Here is a 23,447-nt window from a genome sequence, read left to right as displayed (position 1 = left end):
TTTTTGAAGATCTTTATTTTGCTGGTAGGGCTCAACAAAAGCTTTCCAGTGTTGCATGACAGGATGTGAGCATACACATTCCAGATGCAATATTACTGGAGGGAAAAAAAATCCCTCTTGTCCACTGTATTCTTTATAGCAATAGTATTAGCAATAGTTGGGGATGAGGGGAGAAGGGTGTTTTATGCTTTCCTTGAATGCCAATAGTTAATTTGGTTAAAATATATATGTGTGTGTGTGTATATACACACACACACACACACACACACACACACGCACACACACACATATATACATATACATATATACATATATAGAATAATAGCTCACCAAAAGATTTCACTACCTTGGCCTGGTTTTACGAAGGGTTATCGGCTTGTGTGTCAATAAATATGCAAGTGACAAAATTCAGGAGTAGTAGAGCAAGAGATAATTTGACTAAACGTTTTTGTTCCTAGATATGTTCTACCTCTTGTCATATCTTTATACTTTAGTTTCAATAGCAAGGTGAATAAGTTGAGTGTCTTGGAAGATTAAAAAAAAAAGATGAAGAAAAAAAAAAAAGGTGATTGAGACCCTAAGGAGGGAAAGAATGTAAATACTGGATACAGACTGAGTAACGTCTTACACTGGTATAACATCCCATCTGATTTTAGGGACTTCCTGAGATATCTGCGGTATTACATTTATAGCCTGACCTGCTTTCAGTTGAACTTTCTGAAGCCATATATGATTTTGCAACCCACAGAACCCTGCAAAAGTGAGTGCTTTAGTTTTAAATATCACACAGAGAAGTTGCATGTTGTTAGCATCTGAAACTGCTGTCTGATAATTTACTGGTTAGTGGTGTATGTGGTGGGTGTTGGTTAAAACGTCATAGGTGGTGTACAAGCAGAAACTGTGAATAAATCTCTCTAGTTACCKCTTCCATATTAAGGTTTAACAGTACATATCATGCATCTATTTGACTGTTCTGTTTGCTCAAGATGAGGAATAATTCTGATTTATTTTTTCTGTAATATAGTATCTCTCTGTAGTATGTCCTTTCTTTGTACTTCTGCTAGTTCTAGTTTTATTTTTTGAGACAGTGTAAAATTCTCTTAGGCCTTTTCTAGTAGGGTAAGTGTCTTTTAATTGCGASTGTGTGAATTCATGCAGGTCTTCAGCATTCATGTGATTTGTGGTTATATGTGCTTAATTACCTTCTGCAACTAATCTCCTGTATCATGTTGTCTCATTGTTTAGCACAGAGATTTTGATTTGATTACTTTGTTTTTTTCAGGTATTGAAAAGTAAGCTTGGATGACATTTAAAATACTTTTTCTCTGTTAAAATGTAAAATAATCCCTTAGTATTAATCAGCTATAAGCAGATTAAAGATGTCTCATGTTCAACTGTTGAACAAGTAACTTCAACTTACTGACAGTTTCAGGATAACTTCCTGATTTTCAGCTCCCAGCGTCCATAAAATCATTTTCTTTCTATCTCTTCCCAACAGTAGATGATAGAACCATCTCTTCTCATCTGATAGAGTTTGCCAGTTCAGTAGTTAGGAACACATGCTAAGTGTTTCCTAACAAAATCTTCAAGTGATAAGATGGTACACCTGCAATGTTGTTGCTATTAACCATCAAGACTGTATAAGAGCTCCCCCATTCAGTTGGGAAGGCGTTATTCTAAATGACTGGGTTAGCTGTCACTGGGTTCCCTTGTCAGCGAACTATCTGCTAGCAGTTCTTAATTCCATAACAAACAGGCCCAGCTGCTTCTGGCTCAAACCACAAATGGGAAATGCAGGTAAGTGTGTTCAAAGTGTTTTCCAAGTGTGGCGAAACCAGAAGTCTATGTCGTCTTTTGAATCTGTTGATCAAAACAGGAAGTGCTAGTGACTCCATTCCGAAGCTTGCAATATAGAAGCTTGCTCTTGCTGTTGCGCATTTTTCTCGTCCTTGGGAAATGAAAGCAATGTATGTGCCTAATCCACAGTCAGTAGCCTCTTGATAGTGCTTTATCATGTTTGTCCTGGTTTAACCTGAGTAGTTCCAGTAGAATTGCATCTCAATCTCAGACCATTTGAAACAAGCCTTTTCTATTCCTGGACCAAGACAGCAAGGATCAGGAAAACTGAGTTTAACTATTCTAGAATCCCTTCACTTCATGGTTTTTATTTTGGACCTATCGGGCTCAGAGCTTCTGTTGAAAGTGTAGTGGGCAATGTATCTCAAAGAAATCCAGGTAGACTCTTGTGTGGTAATGAGGCTAAATTTTGCATCTCAGTTGTCAGATAAAGCACAAGAAGAAAAGTTTTGCAGAAGCAGTTTGATCCTAGTCTTTCAAAGGGATGCGAGTGAACAGGTATTTGACTGTTTAGAGGAGATTCAGTGAAGTCTGAAACAGCAGTGTCTGAGAAGAGAGGTGTTTTTACTGGTGATTTGAAGTTCTGTGCAGCTTAAATCATCATGGGATAATTTTGCAATCCACAATAAATGTACTTTTGTAAACTACTTGTTCTTTTGCCCTTAGTAAATTTCCTGTTTTGTGGTATCCCCAATCTTTGAATTAACAAGACTAAAWTTTTTTTTCCTCATTTATTATCAGTCTTCTAAAATTAGCTATTGCTCCTACTATCTACTGATGTATGGAGACAGTACCTTTCCCCCCCAACTCTGCTATTTCTCTGCCAGAGCTTGAGCAGTAGCTGAGTACTTAGGTGGAAGTAGAATCTCATGAAAACAAAATATACTGTCACCATTCCTGTGACTGGGGAAAAACAATAATAAAAGCATCAGAAAAGATCTTCTTTTTAAAGTAGTTTTGAATTTATTAGAGTAACTAATCTTGCTATTTTTTGTTGCTGGAGTTTATTAGAAATTCAAACTCCAGTATGAAAAGGACATATACTTTGAAACAAGCAGGTCTACCAAAGCCTTGGTCTTGCAAGTGTTACTTTTTAAATATGAAGCCAAATCACAAAATACACAGAAGCTAGTGTTTCTGTGAATTTTGCACTTGATAAATTGATCAACTGAAATGAATTCCTCAGTACACTAAAGGCTTTTTTCTCAGTGGGAAACTGATTTTTATTTTGAAAATTCATCCAAAAAGCTAAGTATGTAACTCGTATGTTGAAACTGAAAGAAGAAAAAAAGATTAACAACTTTTATTCTTACGCATACTTAAGCACAAGTGCCTAAAAGATAAGATTTAAGCTGCTATTACTGCAAGAGGAAGAGTTATAACATGACATGTAATKAATTTATAAATTTGTAGTGTGGGAAAAATGCATTCTGTCATTCTACAAACTGCTACACTGCTTCTCTGTGGTAGAGTATCAAAATTGGGTTTCGGTGGGAGTAGATAAAATGGCTTGCTATGTGGCTCATGCTGTCTTAGGGAAAGAGTAATGAAGTGCTTCTTAGGATTGTTAAGGAAGTTGTGAAACTAGAGGTTGGCTCAGGTATGTTCACGTAACTTGTAGCAGCCTATTGATAGCGTGTTCACAAAGAAAGTTCTTCAAAATGCTACCATGTATTGGGTTCTAGATCTGTGGGGTTTTTAGTTTCTCTTAACATAGCGCAGAGCTACACAGTAATACTTAGTTACTGCAAACTGTTGTAGAGACGTTCTGTAGCTACTGATAACATGGATGCATTTTGCAGCAGAAGTAATGAACTAAATGGGGTATCGGAGCAGACAGCATTCTAATCATTCTCTTGGGTTTTATACTCTTGCCCTGAGCACCTTCTACTGACTACTGTTAAGGCAAGGACAGGGCAACAATGGTGTGATCTGCCTCTCTACCAGGGGTATATTTATGCTACAATATTCCATCTGCTGTTTTTGGTACAGTTCCTATCTCAAATCTTTGAAAAACCTCAAAGAAAACAGAGGGCAATGGAAACAATATTCAGGAAGCGACAGAGGGTTGGTGATTACAACATACTGCACAGTGCTTGATAGAGATTCTTCAAACGTTTTTTCGGTCCCCTCACTCTTTCTGCCAAAAATAGTTCTTCACTCTCTTCAGCTTGCAGCAAAAATTTCTTCCTTTCATGGAGTCTGTGGTTTTTCCTGTAACCCTCGATCTTTCTTTCACAGATTTGATTTGAATCATCCGTCTTAATTCTGACCTATAGTAGGCCAGAATAACCAACCCTCTAACTTCAGCTTCTATCTAGTTTCATCCTTTCTCTTGCTACCACATTGTGAACCGCACCCAAACCAATTCATTCACAAACACTGATACAAATTTATTAGCTAGAAAACTCCAAGAGCACTGCTAATGAACCTGCTCCCTCTGCTTCCTCTTAAGAGGAAGAGATAATAGCTGCGGTTTTGTTCTACTAACAAAGATAAGCTCGTACTCTTTATTTCTGCATTTTGTGCCTTCAGAAAGTTATCACATTAAGTTAAACTTTCCCATTCATAATATGTTAATCTGGTGATAACTTTTTTTTTTAAAAAAAAAACAACCTTCAAGTCTGACACACATCAAAAAACAAAGATTTGAATAAAAAGTAAAGGTTTGCAGCAGAATATGGAAAGGTGTCATTTAATCTCTTTAAAAAAAGAAAAAGGAATAAGAAATACTACTAAATTACATGTTGTTGAGCCATTCTAAGATCTACTGTGCGCAGTTGTTGAAAAAAACCTGTTGTGTATTTAAGATAATCTGTTTGCAATAAGGAAAAAAGTGTAATTGCTTGAATACTGTTGTGAGAAATACGCTATTTAAAAAAACCCCACTAAACTAAAAATTTAATCATACTGCATTTTCTGCAATTATGATTCTTCTGCATATTTGGTTTTGGTGGATTTTGTGTGAAAGATTAAGAATGTTAATTTCATACTTAATTGTAGGAAAATAAGGGATGATAACTGTTGAAGTATAAATATTACCTTTGAACTCTGTCTACTTACTGAAAGATTACTGTGTGTTGGGTTTAGAAATGTCTTTGATGCTGTATTTGATGAAATACATTGTTTAAAGTTAAGAGGAGTAGTTTGTGTGCATATGCATGCCATGTTGTTTCTGTAGTTATTTAACCAAGCGGATCCACAATACACTTAGAGCTTAACTTTGTTTTGCATTTAACTGTTTTCATGTCAGCAACACTGCTGTAAAATACTGCTGGAATACTAAAAGTAACATAGGCTCTGTTGCATGCATGCAGAGTCCTGAAAATTTTCCTCAGAGCATAGTTCACAATTAAATGTGGTGAGAAGTAAGTATTGAAGATAAAAGTGGAAACAATGGCATATAAAATTAATTTTAGATTATTTGTACTGTGCAAGCACTTTGTTAGATAAAACTCACTTATCAAACTTGATATCTTCACTATTTGTGAAATAACTGCATTAGCTTGTYATGTTTTAGACATGAATGTTATCGCTCTATGATACTGAGAATAACAGAATAACAACACTTTGCAAGTTCAGTATGAGATAATGTTGTAATTACAAGGCATTTGCTCTCAAGTGAGATTTTGTTTATCTTTTTATTGGTCTGTCTGCTTTTGTCTATTGAAGCCTTAAGTCATCCCACTTATGTACCAGGGTTCTTTTGCAAGCACTGGCAGTTATTGGCGGGACAACTTGTGAGGTTACCACCCCTAGCTGTTCACCTTGCTCTTCTGCTGGAGGTCCTGGTCTCTCCAACAGTATCAAGCACCAGCTCGTCAGCTACAGCTGTTCAGAGCCCAGCATATTAATTTAAACCTGCCATTGATTCTGGTTTAGGCTGATAGTCTAGATTTGTACCTAATAGTACTTGCTCTTTTCTCTTGTCCTTGCTATGGAGGTGGTAATTGCACRGATGAGTTTTGTACCTGGGACTTGCAACCTTGTTTAAAAGAGCCAACCAAACAAACAAACATACAAAAACAACACAATATTTCAAAATGAGTTTTTAGAGAGCATGTAGAGGCTTATAGAAGATTATAGAAGTTCTGTTAGCTGACTGTTCATAGGTTACCAAAAGGATCACAAAAGATACTAAAAGGAAACACTTCAAAAATTTAAGATTAAAGGGGCAATATAATGAACAGGAAGAACAAATTTAAGAGTTAAGTCATTCACAGGATACATATTTAAAATTTTGTTTCCGTAGTTAGAACACTTTAAGGAATTAAACAGACACTTGCAAAATTCACTTTGTATACAAGCCATATAATTTTTAAACCATGAAATTCAGCATTCCTCATTACCATGGGCAAGAGAAAAAACTTTCCTTAGCAGTATTTTTTTGATATATGCAAATAGAAGAGACATGACTAGCAAAGTTCAACATTATCATGATTTGATAATACAACATGCTGCTTGGCAAGTTAAAGCTTAATCCTCTTCCATTGCGTTACATACTTGCAATGCCCGTGGAAGAATCATACTCTGCTGATAGGAGAAACATTTTCAGTATAGCTATTCTCAAAAGTTGCTATGTAAACACACAGATATTCCAAAACCCGTGTCCTGAAAAAAGCARTCTCCAATGCTCTTTGGATGAAACCACTAAAAATCCAATGAGCCCTTTTAATAGTTGGCAGGCTGAATAAAAGTAGTAGGTGATGACCCTGCATGCCCCTCCAAAACATGCATGGCAGGGCAGAGAGGAATGAGGGGAATATCACTTTGTGAACAAAAATTGTAGGAATTTGGACAACAGATACCTCACGGATAACAGAACAAAAAATATATCCATGCTAACAGTTTTAAGCACTTTGGGAGTAAACTGTTTGCTTCTCAGGAAATACCTTTCAGTAGACCTCTTTTAATACTAGATCATGTTCCGTTTGCTGTACAAGAGAGACTGTAGGATCTGCAAATACCGGGGGAAAGGATTTGCAGTTTGGTAAGTAGGCAGTAGAGGTTCTTGTGTTTAAGGTGTTGCTACCAGCGGTTTGGATAATTTTTGTTTGTGGTATGGGTTTGGGGACAGGGGGAAGAGGATACTGTTCAAAATRTAATGCTTTCTGTCTGTTTTCTGTGGTTCTCAAATAATTTGAATTTCCCTCTGTAAGGGTTGGGGGAGGTGCTAACATCCTTTTCTTTCTTTTGCCTAGAAATTCTCTATTCCCTGCTATACTTGTGAAATGTGTTCTTTAATAGCAAGTAAAATCATACCAGGAGTGTGAAGAGTGGCAGATGTGTGACTGGCACTAACAACTTGACTCTTCTGACCTTGGTAGTTGCTAATCTATTCTATCAGGTATTTCTAAACCATGTCAGCATGGCTTATTTAGCATTTTATTTTATTTTATTTAAAGAGTCTTGAATAGGAAAAGAGCATTTAACGAGAGAAGTCTGAAAAAAAAGAAGACCCCAAACCTTGTTTGTTCTAAAGGGGTGGCAGTCTTCTGGAGGGGACCGGGCTTGCTGAGGGGGGGAGCGGTATTCTTATGCTAATCCACGCTCTGGATAAGGAGCAAAGCAGCCATGCAAACAGCRGACGTGGAGCCAGAAAGTCTGCGCTGCAGTCTAGCACGCCTTGAGAAGCATGTCAGGCAGGGCGCCTCGGGCTGCGCAGGGGAGGGGCCTGGGGAACGGGGAGAGCTTTCCTCCCAGTTATTTTATGGAGCTGGCAACTAGCCATAAGAGTTAGAAAAACCTTACTACCTAGAAAACAAGAATTAAGAATGGAAGTGAAATGAAGGGGGGCGGGGAGGGGAGTGGCTGTAGTCCATTTTTAAGCATTTCACATAGAAACCATTGAATTGTCTCAGCTGTGTTGCTGTTATTTCCTTGCCAAATTTGAATTATTAAAAATGCTTTCTTTTAACAGAAACTGCACTTCTTGCAAGCTATGTTATGTGTAAGAGATGTGGACTTTAACAGCACTCCCCTGCTCAAAAGTGAGCTTGAACTCCCCTCCTGTGGGCATGAGGTTCTGACCAGGAAGCTTGGTGGGAGCGGGTCATCCAGCCTGGCCTGGCTGCAGTGCAGGRGGCTGCTTGTTTTATGATCCTTGCTAATTTGTAATAGGAGAAACCCGGGTCAGTTATATTGGGAGAGAAGCAAGATTTTGCATAACATGTTTTGTTATTGCTTAAATTCAGTAGTCAGAAAAAGATGGCCTCTTCTGTTTAGGAGCCATGACATAAAAAATATGCTCAGTAGCCACAAAACAAAAACCAGTTTCTTGAGAGCTCTTCATGAATCTCAGAATTTGCATAATCATCTTCACTTTGGAGACGAAATATAATTGTGAATTTCTTGTTCTAGACTTGTGCTTTGGCAAAGGTTACAGATGTGATGGAGCTAATATCATGGGATCTAAAGCTTACCCTGTGATGCTATGGGTGGGGTGGGTTTGATTTCCTCTTCTCCTGCACTCCCCCCCCCCCCCAGGTTATTGAACAGGTCTGTTTAAATTATGAAAAAATTATTTTAATGTTGCTAAAATGTTCATTAGTTGTCTTTATAGTGCTGAATGGAGTCTTAATGTATTTTAGAAACTATTTTCTATTAAAGCATGTGTACTTTTAAAGGCACTGGCCCTGACTTTAGAAACTGAGTAGTTGAGGTTTCTTTTGTGGTGGTGGTGTTTTTTTAAAGGTGTAAATGCATATTTAGGATCAAGCCCCACCTTTTCCCCTTCCTCACCCTAGGTATATTGTTTGTATAAAATAGTTGTAACTCAGAACCAAAATACATGATAAATCTAGTATGGCAGTATAGTATTACTATATTAGCATATTTTCAATAGTTGCATGTGAAATTTTATAAAAATTTTAACGACTCTTCTTGCTGCTTACAGATGAGATGTACAAAAGACATTCTATTTTCAGTTAGATTTTTTCCGAACTTGATAAAATTTAAATTACATTCGCATTTTGGATTGGTATTAGATTTGAAGATGGAATTTATTACACTTGGAGTGTGGTTTTTGTTTTTTCTCCCCTTTCTTCTCTCTTCATTTATATCTGCTGGTGTGACAATAAGGAACTAGGAAAAGTGRTATTTACAGAATAAAAACATCTAAGAATGACAGCTTCTGGCTAGAATAGCAGGAGGTGATGTCAGTTGTGGTAGGCAGGAGCATGAGTGTCAGCTTGCCTGTTGACTTAGTGGGGAGAGGTTCTGCCCTTAATGGCTAAAGTGGTAGAGTTGAAAGAGGGTAATGAGTCAAGATGAATTCAAGTTCTACAGTGAAATCCTGTTTGAGTGCACTCAAATAAGAGGATGCGTGACTTTTGCAACATTAGGATATGTCTGAATATCTGATGGCACTGAGAAACTATTTTGCTGAATTTCATTATAGTTAGCTTAATGGCAGAAATTTTGTAGCAGGTAGTTAATTGGAATTCCAGAGTAGCAGTGAGATGGGCATTCAGAACTCCAGTGAGAGTAGCATCCCCAATTACCTAATTGTGCTGGGCACGGGCAAAAGCAGCTATGCTGTAATTTCTTCATGGTTAACAACTTTGTTTATGAAACAGATATATCATAAATTAGGAGTTTGTTTTCTAAATTTGGCAGCAGTATGTGCATGCTAGATACTTACAGTCAGCATAAAATTTTCCTTTCATAAGATTTTTTCTAGAGTATTCATGGTGAATTTTGGTGCCTTTCTTTCTAGCAGTTCAAGTAGTAAGTCCTTTCCCAAGGCTATTAACTCTGTTGCTGTAGAATGCAATTGTTAGAGGTTTATGGTTTTTGAGTGAATAAAACCAGCATTGCAGTCCTGATGGGAATTAAGTTACTTACCGTGTTAACAGTAACTACACATGTTTATAAATATCCTCCAAATGGCACTCATGTTTTGCATTTCAGTGTGCGCACACACTGCATTTTATCTAGTATTCCAAATTTTGTAGCAGCTTGAGAGAGAGAGAGAAGGAACATTGAACTAATTGGCAAAATCTTCTGGCTTAAATTTACGCAATCACTAATAGTTTGAAATAATTCTGATTCATTTTAATGGAATTGTTTTTGTGAACTTATACAGATTAGTGCCCAAACAAATAGGGCCAAGTTTTCTGCATGTGTAATTTGGAGTAGTTTTTGTTGATGGCCCTGTGGCCAACTGGCTAGCAGTCTTTTCCGTTGTTGTATACATTTTTTCATAGATTGCAGTGGTGGTAGCATGAGTAAAGATTGCTAATTGATGGCTCATTTACATCTAGCATGTACCTCCATTTTTAACTTGGCATTTGACAGCAGTTAGGCATAGCTAGCTCAGCTGTTTCAGTATGACACTTTTTTATGATTTCTATATGTTTGTCTTGCAATAAAATAGAAATATCTTTTAAAAGTACATTAGGGAAAAGTAGGGTTATACAACTATTTGACAGAATTAGGCACTGCAGAACCTGAAACCTGCGTTTCTTACTGTTGAATTGACTAAATTTGAGGTTGACTTCAGCTCATTTTTATTATAAAGAACAACATGAAGTTGGAGGGGCCTCTCCTAAATCAGTGTGCACTCCCCTTCACCTGCAACTGCATCAGATGGTGCAGGGGTGGAGGGGGGAGGAGGTTGGTTGTTTTTTGTTTTTTTAATAAAGTCTTTGGACCTTATTTCAGTTTGAAAATCTGCCCCAGAACCTCACCAATAGTTAGAAATTGTCTTCAAAATTTTCAAATTTTTGGTCTAAGACTTTTATGGCTAATCCATACATAGTTGTTCTTGAGCCAGTAGCTTTCTTTGGGTTAAATAGTTGTCTGTCTTTCCTTGTGCTTATCCATATGTTACATTTTCAACGAATAACTGTATCCCTGCTGTAATCAGTCCCAAGCGTTGAAAAGATGTTGAATTCATCGTTCTTAACATGGTATCAATACGTATATAATTCTGTACTGTATTCCAAATAATGTTTAAAAGTTCTCTCTTGTACTGTGGTGTTCATGTTTTCCCGTCTACCCTGGAAAATATTCTTACAAAATTCTAGAGTTCTGTTTGCTCCTTTCTCCCAGACACATCACACTTATGTGGCTGACACCCTGTAACCTGTGTACTTGGATCCTTGGACAAGGTCATTTCCAATGCATAAACTTCTAGTCTACATGTAGCAGAAACTCTTCCGAGTTCCTGAAACGTGCAACTCTGCTGCTTTCATGTCACTGTATTTCATTCCATTTGTTAGTTTATTTCCTTCATCCAAATGTAAAAGAAAAAACCACTCAACTGAACTGCTGTGTGCCAACAGTGTTTATCAATATATTACTACTTGCACTTAGTTCATTAATGAAAAAATAAATGGTCTTAATCAAGACTCATTCATGGATCACGGTCCTTGAATACCATACAGTGCTCCATTTAGTAATCTCTGTTCTTGAAACTACTTGTCTGCCCTGTAGCAAGTTTGCTTACTGTCTTTATAATTACTACTACTTTTTCCATCCGAATTAATAGTTTTCTTCGTGGCACTGTATCAGCTTTTCAAAACTTTCGTAGATAAGGTCTTTGTATTCAACAGCTAGGAAATAAGTTGTTAGATTCTGGCTTAGACTGACAATTCATTTTCAGTAAACCTTTATGACATTTAATTTTTATTCTCTGGCATTCTGTTCTACCTTGTGTTCAAAATTGTGCATATGGTTGAGATAAGCTAATACGCTTATAGCTGTCCAAACTACTTCTTGTCTCCATTATATATGGAGGCTGCGTTTAATATATTTCAGATTTGCTTGGTCAGGTACATCTACATGGTATTGTATGTACAGGCCTGCAAATGTTTTCAAACGTATCTTTCTGGTGAAATGGATTTAATGTTCTAATTCTTATGAAGTCTTGAGACAGGCTTTTTTTTTTTTTTCCTGTGCTTCCCTTTTACAATGCTGCCTTTGTGTTTAGCACTATCGTTCTCTACTGAAATTTAGGACGGTGTAGCTCGTTTGGTTTTGAGACCATGCTGTTAAACATGGTGTTAACAGTAGTAGCAACAGAACAGATGGATAACTCTCAAGTCATAATAGTAAGGCCTTATATATGTTTTTCAGAGGAATGAAAGTGGTTTTGCAGTCCTACTGATTTTTATTTGCTGTTTTTCTGGTGTCCTTTTAAGTATTAATAAGCATTCTTACATGAGAACGATTTAAAAATAGGGTGTTTGAACTTTTCTTCATGTCATTTTATTGTCTATATGTTTTTATTTACATATATATGAACAAAAATATTTTCTTGTGAAAAATGAAATACTATTGAAAGGGGGATTAAGTTATGATATATTTGTTTTAAACTGAGAGCATTATATTCTTGAAAAGGGTTGGACAAGATTTCTTGAAAATTACCTTAGATTGTCTCACTTCTAACAAAAAAGTCACCATGAAATTGATCTCTTCCCCCCCCCCCCCAAATTGTTCTTGATTTTTGTGGTAACATGGTGTGTAGTAGAGATGCAAATAAGCAATGCATGTGCAGGTCATGACAAGGCAATGCTAGTGGGCTCCAGTAAATCACCGATACGTGCAGTGAGATGGCCAGTTTTCTGAAGCTTAAAACACTTATATTCTCAAAGTATAAAGATGGTGAGAATATGTAGTGCTCACTGAAACTTGCATGGGAAGAAGTTATTTTAAAAGCAACTTTGAACACAATGTTAGCTTTTCCTATGCTGAACTGTAAAAATAATATTGTAAGTGTCTTACTTTTCTACATACAAATTGTTGGCTATTTTCACCTGCCATGTGTTTTCACAAGGATTGGAGTCATGGCAGTTGAAATACTGAATAAAGCACTAGCTTAGTTTTATGTGGTTGTCCTCAGTTTTTCATAGCCAGAGGGCTCTTCCCTCACAGCTCTCAAATAGTTGTTTCTTTTAGTGATGAACTACTTAGGAGATCAAATGTTTTTACTGCTTTTATTTCTGCCTTCAGAGGAAGTTTGTTTTGAAGTTATTAGTGTTTCAAGTGTTGGTGCAGTGTGTTGTTTGGAGCACAATGTAACTCTGTAAAATGGCCTGATTTTAGTGAATGAAAATATCATTGCTGCTTGTTGAGTCTGGGACTAGCCGTTTACAGCTTTCCAAAAACTCATGCCCATGCAGGGGTTGTGCCGTTTCTCTTGACGATCCAGCACTTTGTTACTAAGAAGTCAGAGATGTGTGAAAAGTAGGGCACGGGTCGAGGGCTGYGTGCCCCTTCCCCACCAAAATTGGAAGTGACAGACACCTCCCGGCTCTGCCGCTAATTTGCCTCCATGTTAAATGCCTCTGGAGCACTAATTAAAGTGAAGAGAGTTTCGGGGTCTTACCAACAGACAGATTGAGTTATTTATGGTGGAAGCAGCCACCAACAGTAATTGCAGCACATCTTTGAACAAATACCAGGTCTTGCATTCATGAACAGCGCCAGGCTGACAGGGGTCGCGAGGGTCGCGGCCACCGAAACAAGAGGCCAAAGAAAGGCAAAACCAGTCTTCTGTTCATCTTTGTCCAAAACCGCTTTTTGTTTCTATTAGCTATTGAGGTGTCTGAGTTGCTTTTTCATCCTTTGAGGACAATTATGTTTCCTTTGTTAATCAGTCTTATGAAGAGGAATGTGACCGCAAATACTGCACATAAGGAATAATACTGGACTTGGTTTGAAAAAGTAATTTTTTCATTCAATATGACTGTCTTATCTTTATGTGTTGATCCACTAAATTAATGAACTATATTTAACTTTGTAACAAATTGTGTGTCCATATAATAGCATATTTCTTCGAGCAGGATTTATTTACACAGAACTCGGGAATTTAGGAGGATATCAGGATTCTGAATTGGAGTTAACAGCAATTATTAATAATTTTTGTTGTAAACTAAGTAAACTTTTTTCCCCCCTGCCAGAAAACGTATTAGTTTGCARGAAAGAGGATTGGAATATGTTAGACATTAAATAAGAGATTAATTTCTTAATCTGAATGTTAAACGAGACCGGGGGTTTTTGCTTTTTGTTTTTTTAAGCCTTAATACTATTTTAGGAAACTAATTAAAAGTAATATTGTAAGTAGATTAGGTAACTAAATTATGTATTCTAACACAGATTTATTTGTTATCCAGTAAAGGTGGAGCTTTTTTTATTGCAATGCAAGCTTCTTTGCAAGCATTTTTTAAATCTGTAGCAGAATGTGATGTTACTCTCTTACTGTACAACGGGAAGTCACCAAGTTCTTTAAGTAAAATAGTAAGTCTAAGATCTAATTCATGTAATGGAAATCGTTTTTAAACCAATTTACTAGATGCTAATCTATTAAATCTATAATGGATGCTAATCTATTACATATTACCTATGATAGCTGTATTTGAGTCTAAATTACATGGCCATGGCCAGTGAGTTGAGATACAGATGTGGACATCAAAATGTTCCTCTGGTTATGGTTGATACCAAACACAGGTATTTCAGACGAACTTTGCTCATTGGATAACAAATATGGCTAATGTTTTCAGTTGTTGATCTTAATAAAAGTATGTATTTTAAATAACTCTTTGCTGCCACCCRGTTGTGTTCAGTGTGCTGAAAAATCTTGAGGTTGTCTTTTTTACTTGTTTTGGAAATACAAGTAGTTACTTATACCTTCATTTTACTATATCTTTCAGGAAACAAGTTGGAAAAGTTGCAATATCGTCTTTGCAGTCAGCCACCAAATCTTAAATTAAGCTTTGCTGAACAGACCAAGCTTAAGATTTGTCAAGCAGAAGGGCCAATTGCCTTGCACAGGAAGAATTAGAAGTGAACAATGACTCGACTGAGAGTTTATGAGCAGTTAATTGGAGCCTATCTGCTTATCATTCTGCATATTCAAGGTAAATATGTAGTAGTTGAAATAATGAGTTTCCCCCCTCCCCTCCCATGTGTAATGGAGACATGTTTCAGTGGTATGGTGGGTTTTTTTGTTTCATTTGTGGGTGCCTGGTGTGTTGTGGTATGGTTGGGGTTTTTTTGGTTTGGGTGTTTTGTGTTTTGGGGAGTGTTTTGTTTTGTTTTTGATATGGCTCTGTTCAAGCATCAGTACTGTTCTTTTGCAGGCGAATGACATGCCATATAGGCGCTTGACCAAAAGGATGACATTATAGTGGTTATGTGTTGCTGTTGTGGGATAGATTATGAAGGAGTAAATCTAATTCAGCAAATATTTAGGTAAAGAAGGTATCAGAAATGTTTAATATTCTATGGAGCAGGTTATATGAGCAACAGAATTGAAGAATTCTGTGTTTTGACTTCCTGAATTTTGAATTCGTGTGCATGTGTGTATGCACATGCATCCTTGAGCCCTTCAACTTGCCTGACTGAAGTAATTCCAACTTTCCCTCGCCTTCCCATCCTTCTAGCAGCCAAGAGAGTGTGCCATAACTAACTTAAATGCGTGTTATATCTACTCGGGCTCAGGTGAGGCTATGTGGTGTATATCACAGTCTGGTTTTTGGTTGTCAGAAATACTTGTTTGTGAGTCTGTCATCCATCCAGCCACCAATTATGAAAATCTGGAAATTTAATTATCATTTAATTATGTTTTAGTATTCTGCCAAATTGAGTTGAATTTAAATATATATACATATTGGGGACTGACCAGTGTGGCTGTCTCATTATTCTGATTGGGGGTAATTGGAGCTTAAGTGTAAAATTCATAGCTAGTTCAGGGGGCTGAAGAATTAAATCAGCAGTACTTTGTTCTGATGGATGCATGAGAATGACTAACCCTGTACTGATGACTATTAATGGCAATCTATTTTATTAATTTTTCCTTACAAACAACTGTACACAGCAGATCACAATGCTGTGTGATTGCTTGTAGTTTAGAGGGCTGTTCAGAACAGCAGAATGGTATCTAAACTATTAGTTATGTCATACTCATGTTTGGCATATATGCAGTAGTGCTCTGTCAACAATGTATATCCATAGTTTATCTCTGTGTAAGACTTCCTGTTCTCCCTGATGTGTGCCTCTCACGTSATTTGAGTTGAGTACACTGAGCTTTCTACATATTTAAAGGAAAATAGAAGACTAGTTTGCTGCTGCCGTTTTAATATACTATGTATAAAAAGTTTCATATTCTTTTCATGTATATATCAGCTACTGCTTAGTGCTTGATTTTATTCTGAGATTTTTTGAAAAATGACAATTTGTTAAATTTGTTCAAATGAGTGGAGGAAGATACCTGGTAAGTACCCCAAAAAGTTCTCCTGTGGTGTTTCTTGAGTGTAGGTACCTGCAACATTAGACTCCTTCCAGTACCATCCTGCACATGTACTTGCAGCTAAACTTTTACATAAGAAAAGTATTTTCTCTGGTTCCTTGTAGAATTGAAGTTTGTTCAAGGGTACTTAAAACTGCTGTTCTCCCTTTTGAGCTTCCTGTGGGGTCCGGTACAGTAGGTACAGTGTCCATAAGCACCCGTTAAGACTTCTGTATCTTTGAGTTTACAGCCTTCAGAATTGCGGACACTTTCATTCAAAACACCTTGGAAAGTAAGAGGTGGACATGTGTGATTGCTCAGTAATTTAAGTACTTTCACCTCTTTAGCCTGTAGAGACTCAAAATAGTACTTCCTAACTTCCAGGTATTTGCTTTAAGCGTTTTGTGTGTGTGCATGTGTTTCAGGGGTGGGGAGAAGCTTGGGTCTTGATTTGAACTTAGCCATTATAGYAAAGGTTTCAAGGTTGAAGGCAGCAAAGCAAAAGAGCCTAAGACCAGCAGTCTTCAATCTTAAATTAGTTAGTTGGGAGAGGGAAGTTCTCAATCCTAGTTCCTAATCTCATTTTGGACCTGCAATTTTTAATTAGCAAGAAATAGCTATTTATCTACTTAGGTAGAAATAGCATAGTTTGAGTATAGTTCAAGTCCTTAGTAGTTGTAAAATACAGGTGATAAGATTGATGATAGGCACAAATAGAAATAAATAAAAACTTTCATGAGACAGTAGGAAGAATTTTTTCACAGTGAAAGGTGGTCAAGCATTAGAACAGGTTGTCCAGAGTGTGTGTGATATCCGTCCTTAGAGATGTGCAAAACTTTCATTGGATGTGATTGAGCAACCTGATGTAACTTAAAAGTTGGCACTACTTTGGCCAGGTAGTAGTGCTAGGTGACTTCTAGAGGTCTCTTCCACTGCAGATCGTTCTTGAATATAGCAATTTGCAGTAGACCTTGTTCCACTAGTACTAAAGCAATTCTGCTTTTCCTTGCAGAAGCTACTAGCCACCTTTCCTTGAACTGGCTTGAGTTATTTTTTTTGTTCTTCGTACTGAAATTAGCATTTGCATCAGTTAATATTTAGCATTTTGCTCAAACACAGTAGCAGCTGAAGAAACAAATTTGTTTAAATCTTTTGGGTAGAAGACAGGAAGATGTTTTCTAAATCTGCTGAAAATTAATCTAATCTCTTGTTTGTGAGCCAAAAGTTCCAGCATTCTAAAACTATTCTACCAAACAATTGTAATTAGAAAATGCATAGTCAACAGAATACAAGTAGAAATAATAATAAAAATATACAGATCTTATAGTGACTTAGAATTAAATTACATTAAGTCTTTCCATAATCACATTTATTACTAATGCTTCAATACCTTCTTGTAAATAGTATAGCTAAATTAAGTGTAAATATCCTGTTTAAAAAAACAAGTCAGCTTCTGAAGAAGAAATTAACTTGTCTAGGGCTATTCCCGACTTTCAAATCAATACCTAACAAGTTCTGAAAATACGCAGTTTTCATGCTTTCAGCAGTGAACAAAGTTAATGGTTTTCTTGCTCGATTCTTCTGGAGGCTTCAAATTGACAGGATCTTCAGAACTTACCAAAACCCAAAGGAAAGTTTTCTATAAAACTTGTCCATGTATGTGCACATATATTTGTGTGTGTGCTATATTTAAATATTCCTTTAGAGGGAACTTCTTTAAAGTGTGTAACTGTACCTGTTGATAATGGGAAAATATTCCTGAAGCTACAGTAGAAAACAGACAACTCCATGAAGTTGCTGGTGAATAGCTGGTGTTTCACACATCAGGACAAGGAGCAGGGATATGGAATGGTGGTCGTCTGGAATGTGTTTTCTTTCTAGATTGTGGTGACATTGCTCTGGTTTCTATGAATTGAGAAATTATACAAAATCAATGTGGGTAACAAATGAGTAGATTTAATAGCAGTCTTTTGAAAAACACTTCTGAATTTCCTCCTCCTTTGTGCAAGGCCTTAGTACTGTRACTTCCCTCTGCATTTATGACTTACTTTACCTCATCACACACCTGCTTTTGACCACCAAAGGCAAGAGTTTATCACCTTCATTTGTGAATAAGGACACAAAATATGTTTCTGCTTACCATTGTGGCAAATTTTTAGTTCAAAGAACTGGCATTGTTTCAGGATAGAGKTCTTTGTGCAGTGCTGCTTTAAAGCGCAGAAACCTAAGTAGAAAATCATTGATGTGATTGTTCAGAACAGACGTCGTTTTGCACAGAACTGTTTGCTGTTTATGTAACTATTAGAGCTACAGAAATACAGGTCCATTCCTTTAAGTATAACTTCACGGTATGGAAGTTGAGTTTAGGAAGGACTCTGCAATATTTTCTATTTCCTTCTCCCTGTGCTAAAAAGGCTTATATTTTGCTTCCCCTAAGTACTTTGTACAAACACACATTCCCTTGCAGCATTTTATCTGGATTAAAAAGCAAAATTAAATTTTTTTTTCACAGCATTGCCTTTTGTTCAGAATGGCTTGATGTGTCTTAAAGTCTAAATTAACATAAAAAGGCCTTACCTTTAAATCTTTTTTTCAAAATTTTTTGGATCTGCTTTTTCTTTAGCTTAAAAAAAAAAGTCCCATTTGTAACCGTAAGTAACTGATACATGTAACAGGACAGTCAAATAGTCTGATATATACTTAGCCTCCTAAAGGTTGCAATTCACTTCTGTCAGTTTACTATATGATGTGATATTAGACATGTGGTTCATCAAGCTTTTGCATGTTCTTCAAATACACTGCAGAAAACCAGTATTTTAATCCTTTTTGATCAGCTTTTTAAAACTACATTAATTTCATTCAATAGAYATAGAAAGTTTATTAAATATTGTTCTTAAAGCAGACTTATTGAACACTAGTATAATTTATTAATGCATTGATAAAATTGTCCTTTGAAACTTGAGTTCATTATCTCATACTTAATTTTATTCAAAGATTTGATATCAAGAATTCTGCTTTAACTTCTATGCACTTTCTGAATTTCAAATGAAATAGTGAGTTTAAACATGCAAACTGAATTCAACCCTATAAACTAGCTTGAAATAGAGCAAATTTCTTCCAGAATATCCAGAAGGAACTTTAGAGTTCTCAGAAGCTGATTTGCTGCTTAAGGACTTTACAGTTCTGTTTACTAGTCATTTCCCAGTCATTTGCCAACTGCTGCATCTTTTTTTAAAACGTCAGCAGCAAACATACGTTGTTAAATATTCACCTGATCAAAGTTATTTTAATGGATTAGACAAAGGTTAGGTAAGTCTGATGTAATTTCAAATTTTGTTTCAAGTAACTGTTTAAAAGTTCTTTAAAAGTGCATTTAATTTAGCTTAGAATACAATTTTTGTTGTTGTTGTTTTTTGAAATAGTATACATAAAATCTTTCTGTCTGTGGCTTTTTTATTTGATAGGTAAAAACAGAGTAACATCTGTCAAAAATACCTTTCCTAGGAAGGAAGGGGGATTAGAGGCTAGGGACTGGGCTGGAAAGGTGTGGGGGGAGAGCAGAGAACTGTTCATTAGGGTTGAACACCATGGTGCAGCTCCTGGGAAAGCTGGAGGGTGGCAGAAAGATCTTTTTTTAAACAAATAGTCTGAGAACTTGCTGTGATTTTTAGGAACCAGTTCTGCTAGACTGAACTTCCTATAATGTGCCTGATCTGTGGAGATCACAGGCTTGATATATCAAAATGCACTACTTAGTGTTGTGGTAAAACTGCCAGATGCAGAGCTCAAAAGTATTTAAGATGCTTTCTCCACACTTCACACATGGTTGGATTTTTTTTTTTTTGAGTCCTGAAATATCAATCAAGCTGTATCAGTTCTACTATGCTGTAATTTATGTATCATTTATATAACGATTTATAAATCATTATGAAAGCTTGTCATAGGCAGAAAGGTGACAGCTCCTTGTAGAGGCTGATGTGCAGTATCTGTATCCTAAARCTAGAAAAAGTAATTTAAAAATACTGCCTTGTAAAAATTTAGTAATTTATTTTTCATAAAGAAGGTCTACCTAACATCAAGAGGCTGGCTGCATCCTCTATCTTTTATAGAAAGAATCTAGCATGTCAGTGATGGCTGGCTGTGTCAGCTAGCCAGTGTGAACAGCTTTAGCACTATCAAGAAGGTGAATTAAGTTCTTCTACTGGGAGAAAAGCAATGAGAATCAGAGAAAGATTCTTGTTATTTAAAATACAGGATTTACTGGATTTTTACAAGCAAGAATTTACAAGATTTTTACTGGATATTTACAAAGAAATACTTAGAATACTGTCATTCTGCCAAGATATACCCCTTTTAAGGAAAATTTATTCTGGATTAAAAATGACTTTGTTTGAAATACTTGGTTAAACAAATCACAGGAAAACTGTACTATTGTGTATTCAAAAAAACATCAATAATTTGAAATGTTGTAGGCTGCTAGTTCTAGCTAGTTTGTACAGGTAGAGGGAATATAGTTAAGTATGTAATTATAGGCATAATTTGTCTTTTGTGTTTTGTCTTATTTCACTTATTGCCCTTTGTCTGTACAGTTCCTAGTAGAGTTGTTTTTAATAGTATACACAAATCTCTTCCTAAATCGGAAGACCTAATCAAATCACATACGAATCCCAGGCGGTGCTTGATATGTTGGCGGTAATTGTTCCTTAACTCTTTACTGTTCGGTCTGAAACAAAAATCCATTTTAATGCCTCCTTATCTGTATGCGCAGAGTGTATGGACATTTCTTTGCTCCAGCATTGAGCTGACAACTGAATATGTCAGGGAAACTATTGATTACACCRTCACAGTAGCATAGTGTCACTAGATCCTGAAAAAGTGTTCCTCTGTCCCGATATCTGAAAGAGGATAAAGCAGCGTGGTTGTTTGAGAAGTGGAGTGCTATGGATGAGGGATAATCTGGGCATTGATAGAGCAAGGCCATGTGGTTCCTGAGGTAGAGCGTCATTTTGGGCATGTCCTTCATTCACCTTCGGTCACCTTACCAATAGTTTTTAACAAGGAAAAGCAGCAGTGAAGAATCCTGTGACCTTCCCCCCCACCCAAAACATGCACACACTTGAGTCTTCATCTGTCCCCTACCATCTCAGGTTAACATAGGTTATACAGTTGTGTGTATATATATATATGTGTGTGTGTGTGTGTGTGTATATATATATATATATACACAACTGTGTGTGTATATATATATATATATATATATATATATATACAGTTGATACACCTTAGTAGCTCTACAAAATTAGAGTGGCAGTTAACATTTGTACATGGTCAGCAGCTTTTCTTTAAGTAAAGATTAGAAGGTACTTTTGAAAAGTACTGAGGTACTTCCACTTGCTGAATTATAATAAAAGCTTCCATAAATACTAATTGCATGGGGCTGCTTGTCTTGCACACTCTCCCCCACAGAATTGCTGAAAATTTTATTCCTCTAGGTGATAGGCTGGTCAGAAGTCATCTAGCTTTGACTCGTCTGCATGTGAGAACATAAGGAGCCAAGAATACTATAATATGATGGATAGAGATTTTCTGTTGGTGGAATTGTTTGAAAAAGCTGAAGGAACTGGACAAAGATGCTCTTGTCTCTTACATAGYGGTCAAAGAGAGCATATGCTAAATGAGGCAGTTAATGTTCCTTTTTTGTTGTTTTTGTGGTGTTCTTACCTTGGAAGAAAACAGATGGAATTTTTCTTATGAAAGCGCTTGAATAATGTGATCTAGAGCAAATAATGTTCAACTGTTTCTTACTGCTGAGAAATTAAGAGCTATTTGGAACTTCATTTAGCCCTACTTTTATTCTCTGAAAGCTCATTTATGTGGATGCTCACGTCACTGACTGAAATTTAATTTGCAAACAAGATTTACTTTAGCTCTGTTTTTGAAGTACTAATGCAGATGGAGATCAAAAAAAAAAAAAAACCCCAAGAGATTTTTGGAGTTATTACTGCTCTTCTGTAAGTCTGTGAATCCAGAAAACTGACTTCAGAGAATTAGAAAATTGCATATTAAGTGTATTCAGTCATGCATAGAATTATACTGTTGTGGTTATTGAGCTGGCCAACGTTTTGGTTTTTGAAATATATGAATGAAAAGGGCTTTCTTCAGAGAATTCTTGCTGGTTTTACATCACTGCCCTACCTCAAAAAGGGAAAATTTCCTCTTTCTGTTTGTATGGATGATCTGCTAGTATTTGAGCCAACTATTTCCAGAATAAAATAATTAAATCAAAGTTTCTGCCATATTCCCAGTGGAAGGTTTTCTTATGCCTTATATAATTATATTAGAGTATATAATATATACTCTTATTCTTTAATATCATTATTCTTTTGGTGAGGTTTGAGTTATTTTATTTTCCTTTAAAGTTTTTAACTAATTGCCAAGAGATGCAGGAATAATTTGTTGTTGTTCTTTCAATGCTTAGGACAAAATCTAGACAGCATGCTTCATGGTACAGGAATGAAGACAAATCCTGAGCAAAAGAAACAAGTCAATGGAGTAACACTTGCTCCAGAGGACACCTTACCCTTTCTTAAATGCTACTGCTCGGGGCATTGTCCAGATGATGCTATTAATAACACATGCATGTAAGTATTATAGGATATAGTAGAGTTTGAAAAGGCTGTTTTTGGCTCACTACAGAGTTAAGCATCTCTGTGATGCTGATGTAAGTTCTATCAAGTAATTTGATTATAATTGATCAGAAACTCACAAATTCTGCGGAAAACTGAAAGCTAAAAATCCACAGTCAACTATATGTAAACAATATTACTTTCACCACGTCTTAGAACTGTTCACAACCAGTCGTTTTTCCCCCAGCAACTGCTTTGAAGGATTAAGGCTTTAAGTAACCTGTAGCATTTTATAACTGGGTGAGTATTAAATGACCAAAATCTGAATGTTCTGATAGTACTATGTGTTCATTTAGCCTAATATTTTTTCACCTAGTAGTCAAAAGGTAACTTTACTTAGTGCTATGTAGCCAATTAGTATGAATTTTTCTTGTTTTGTGATGGTTAGTTGTAGATATGAGAGGAAAGGGAGGAACGACAGGAAAAGCCCCTTAACATAAGGAAAGAGGGATAGTTTTTAACTTTGATAGGTGTAAGTTTCCCAAAAGACTTGTAAACTAATTATGTGCTTGCTTAAAGAGTTCTACATTAGAATGTAATAGAAAACATTAYTTTCTTATGTAATTTGAATCCTTTCTTTAACATGCAATATTAAGCATTTCTATAGCTGTCACTTGTCATGTAAAGCATTTCTTTTTTTGTGGACTCCAAGGAGATAGAACCAACACTGA

General features: G+C 36.2%; 1 protein-coding gene across 6 annotated transcripts in view; it reads left to right on the top strand.

Moving 5' to 3' along the window:
* BMPR1A (bone morphogenetic protein receptor type 1A) overlaps positions 1–23,447 on the top strand; it is a 40,565-nt gene that overhangs the window by 2,283 nt on the left and 14,835 nt on the right. For 3 of the 6 annotated variants that reach the window (XM_085323711.1, XM_085323706.1, XM_085323709.1), the window contains 2 exons: positions 14,514–14,720; positions 22,569–22,731. In XM_085323711.1, the coding sequence (XP_085179837.1) occupies positions 14,654–14,720; positions 22,569–22,731 (230 nt within the window). In that variant the 5' untranslated portion in view covers positions 14,514–14,653. Of the gene's footprint in view, positions 1–656; positions 761–1,778; positions 1,798–14,513; positions 14,721–22,568; positions 22,732–23,447 lie in introns of those variants that run through there. The other 3 variants (XM_085323707.1, XM_085323708.1, XM_085323710.1) reach the window with 2 other exon arrangements.

Source organism: Rhea americana, unplaced genomic scaffold (genome assembly GCF_003343005.1).
Source record: "Rhea americana isolate MKP2758 unplaced genomic scaffold, rheAme1 scaffold_86, whole genome shotgun sequence".
NCBI classification, from domain to species: Eukaryota; Metazoa; Chordata; class Aves; order Rheiformes; family Rheidae; genus Rhea; species Rhea americana.
The sequence above is the reverse complement of the archived record's forward strand: the minus strand, read 5'-3'. Positions and strand labels throughout refer to the sequence as shown.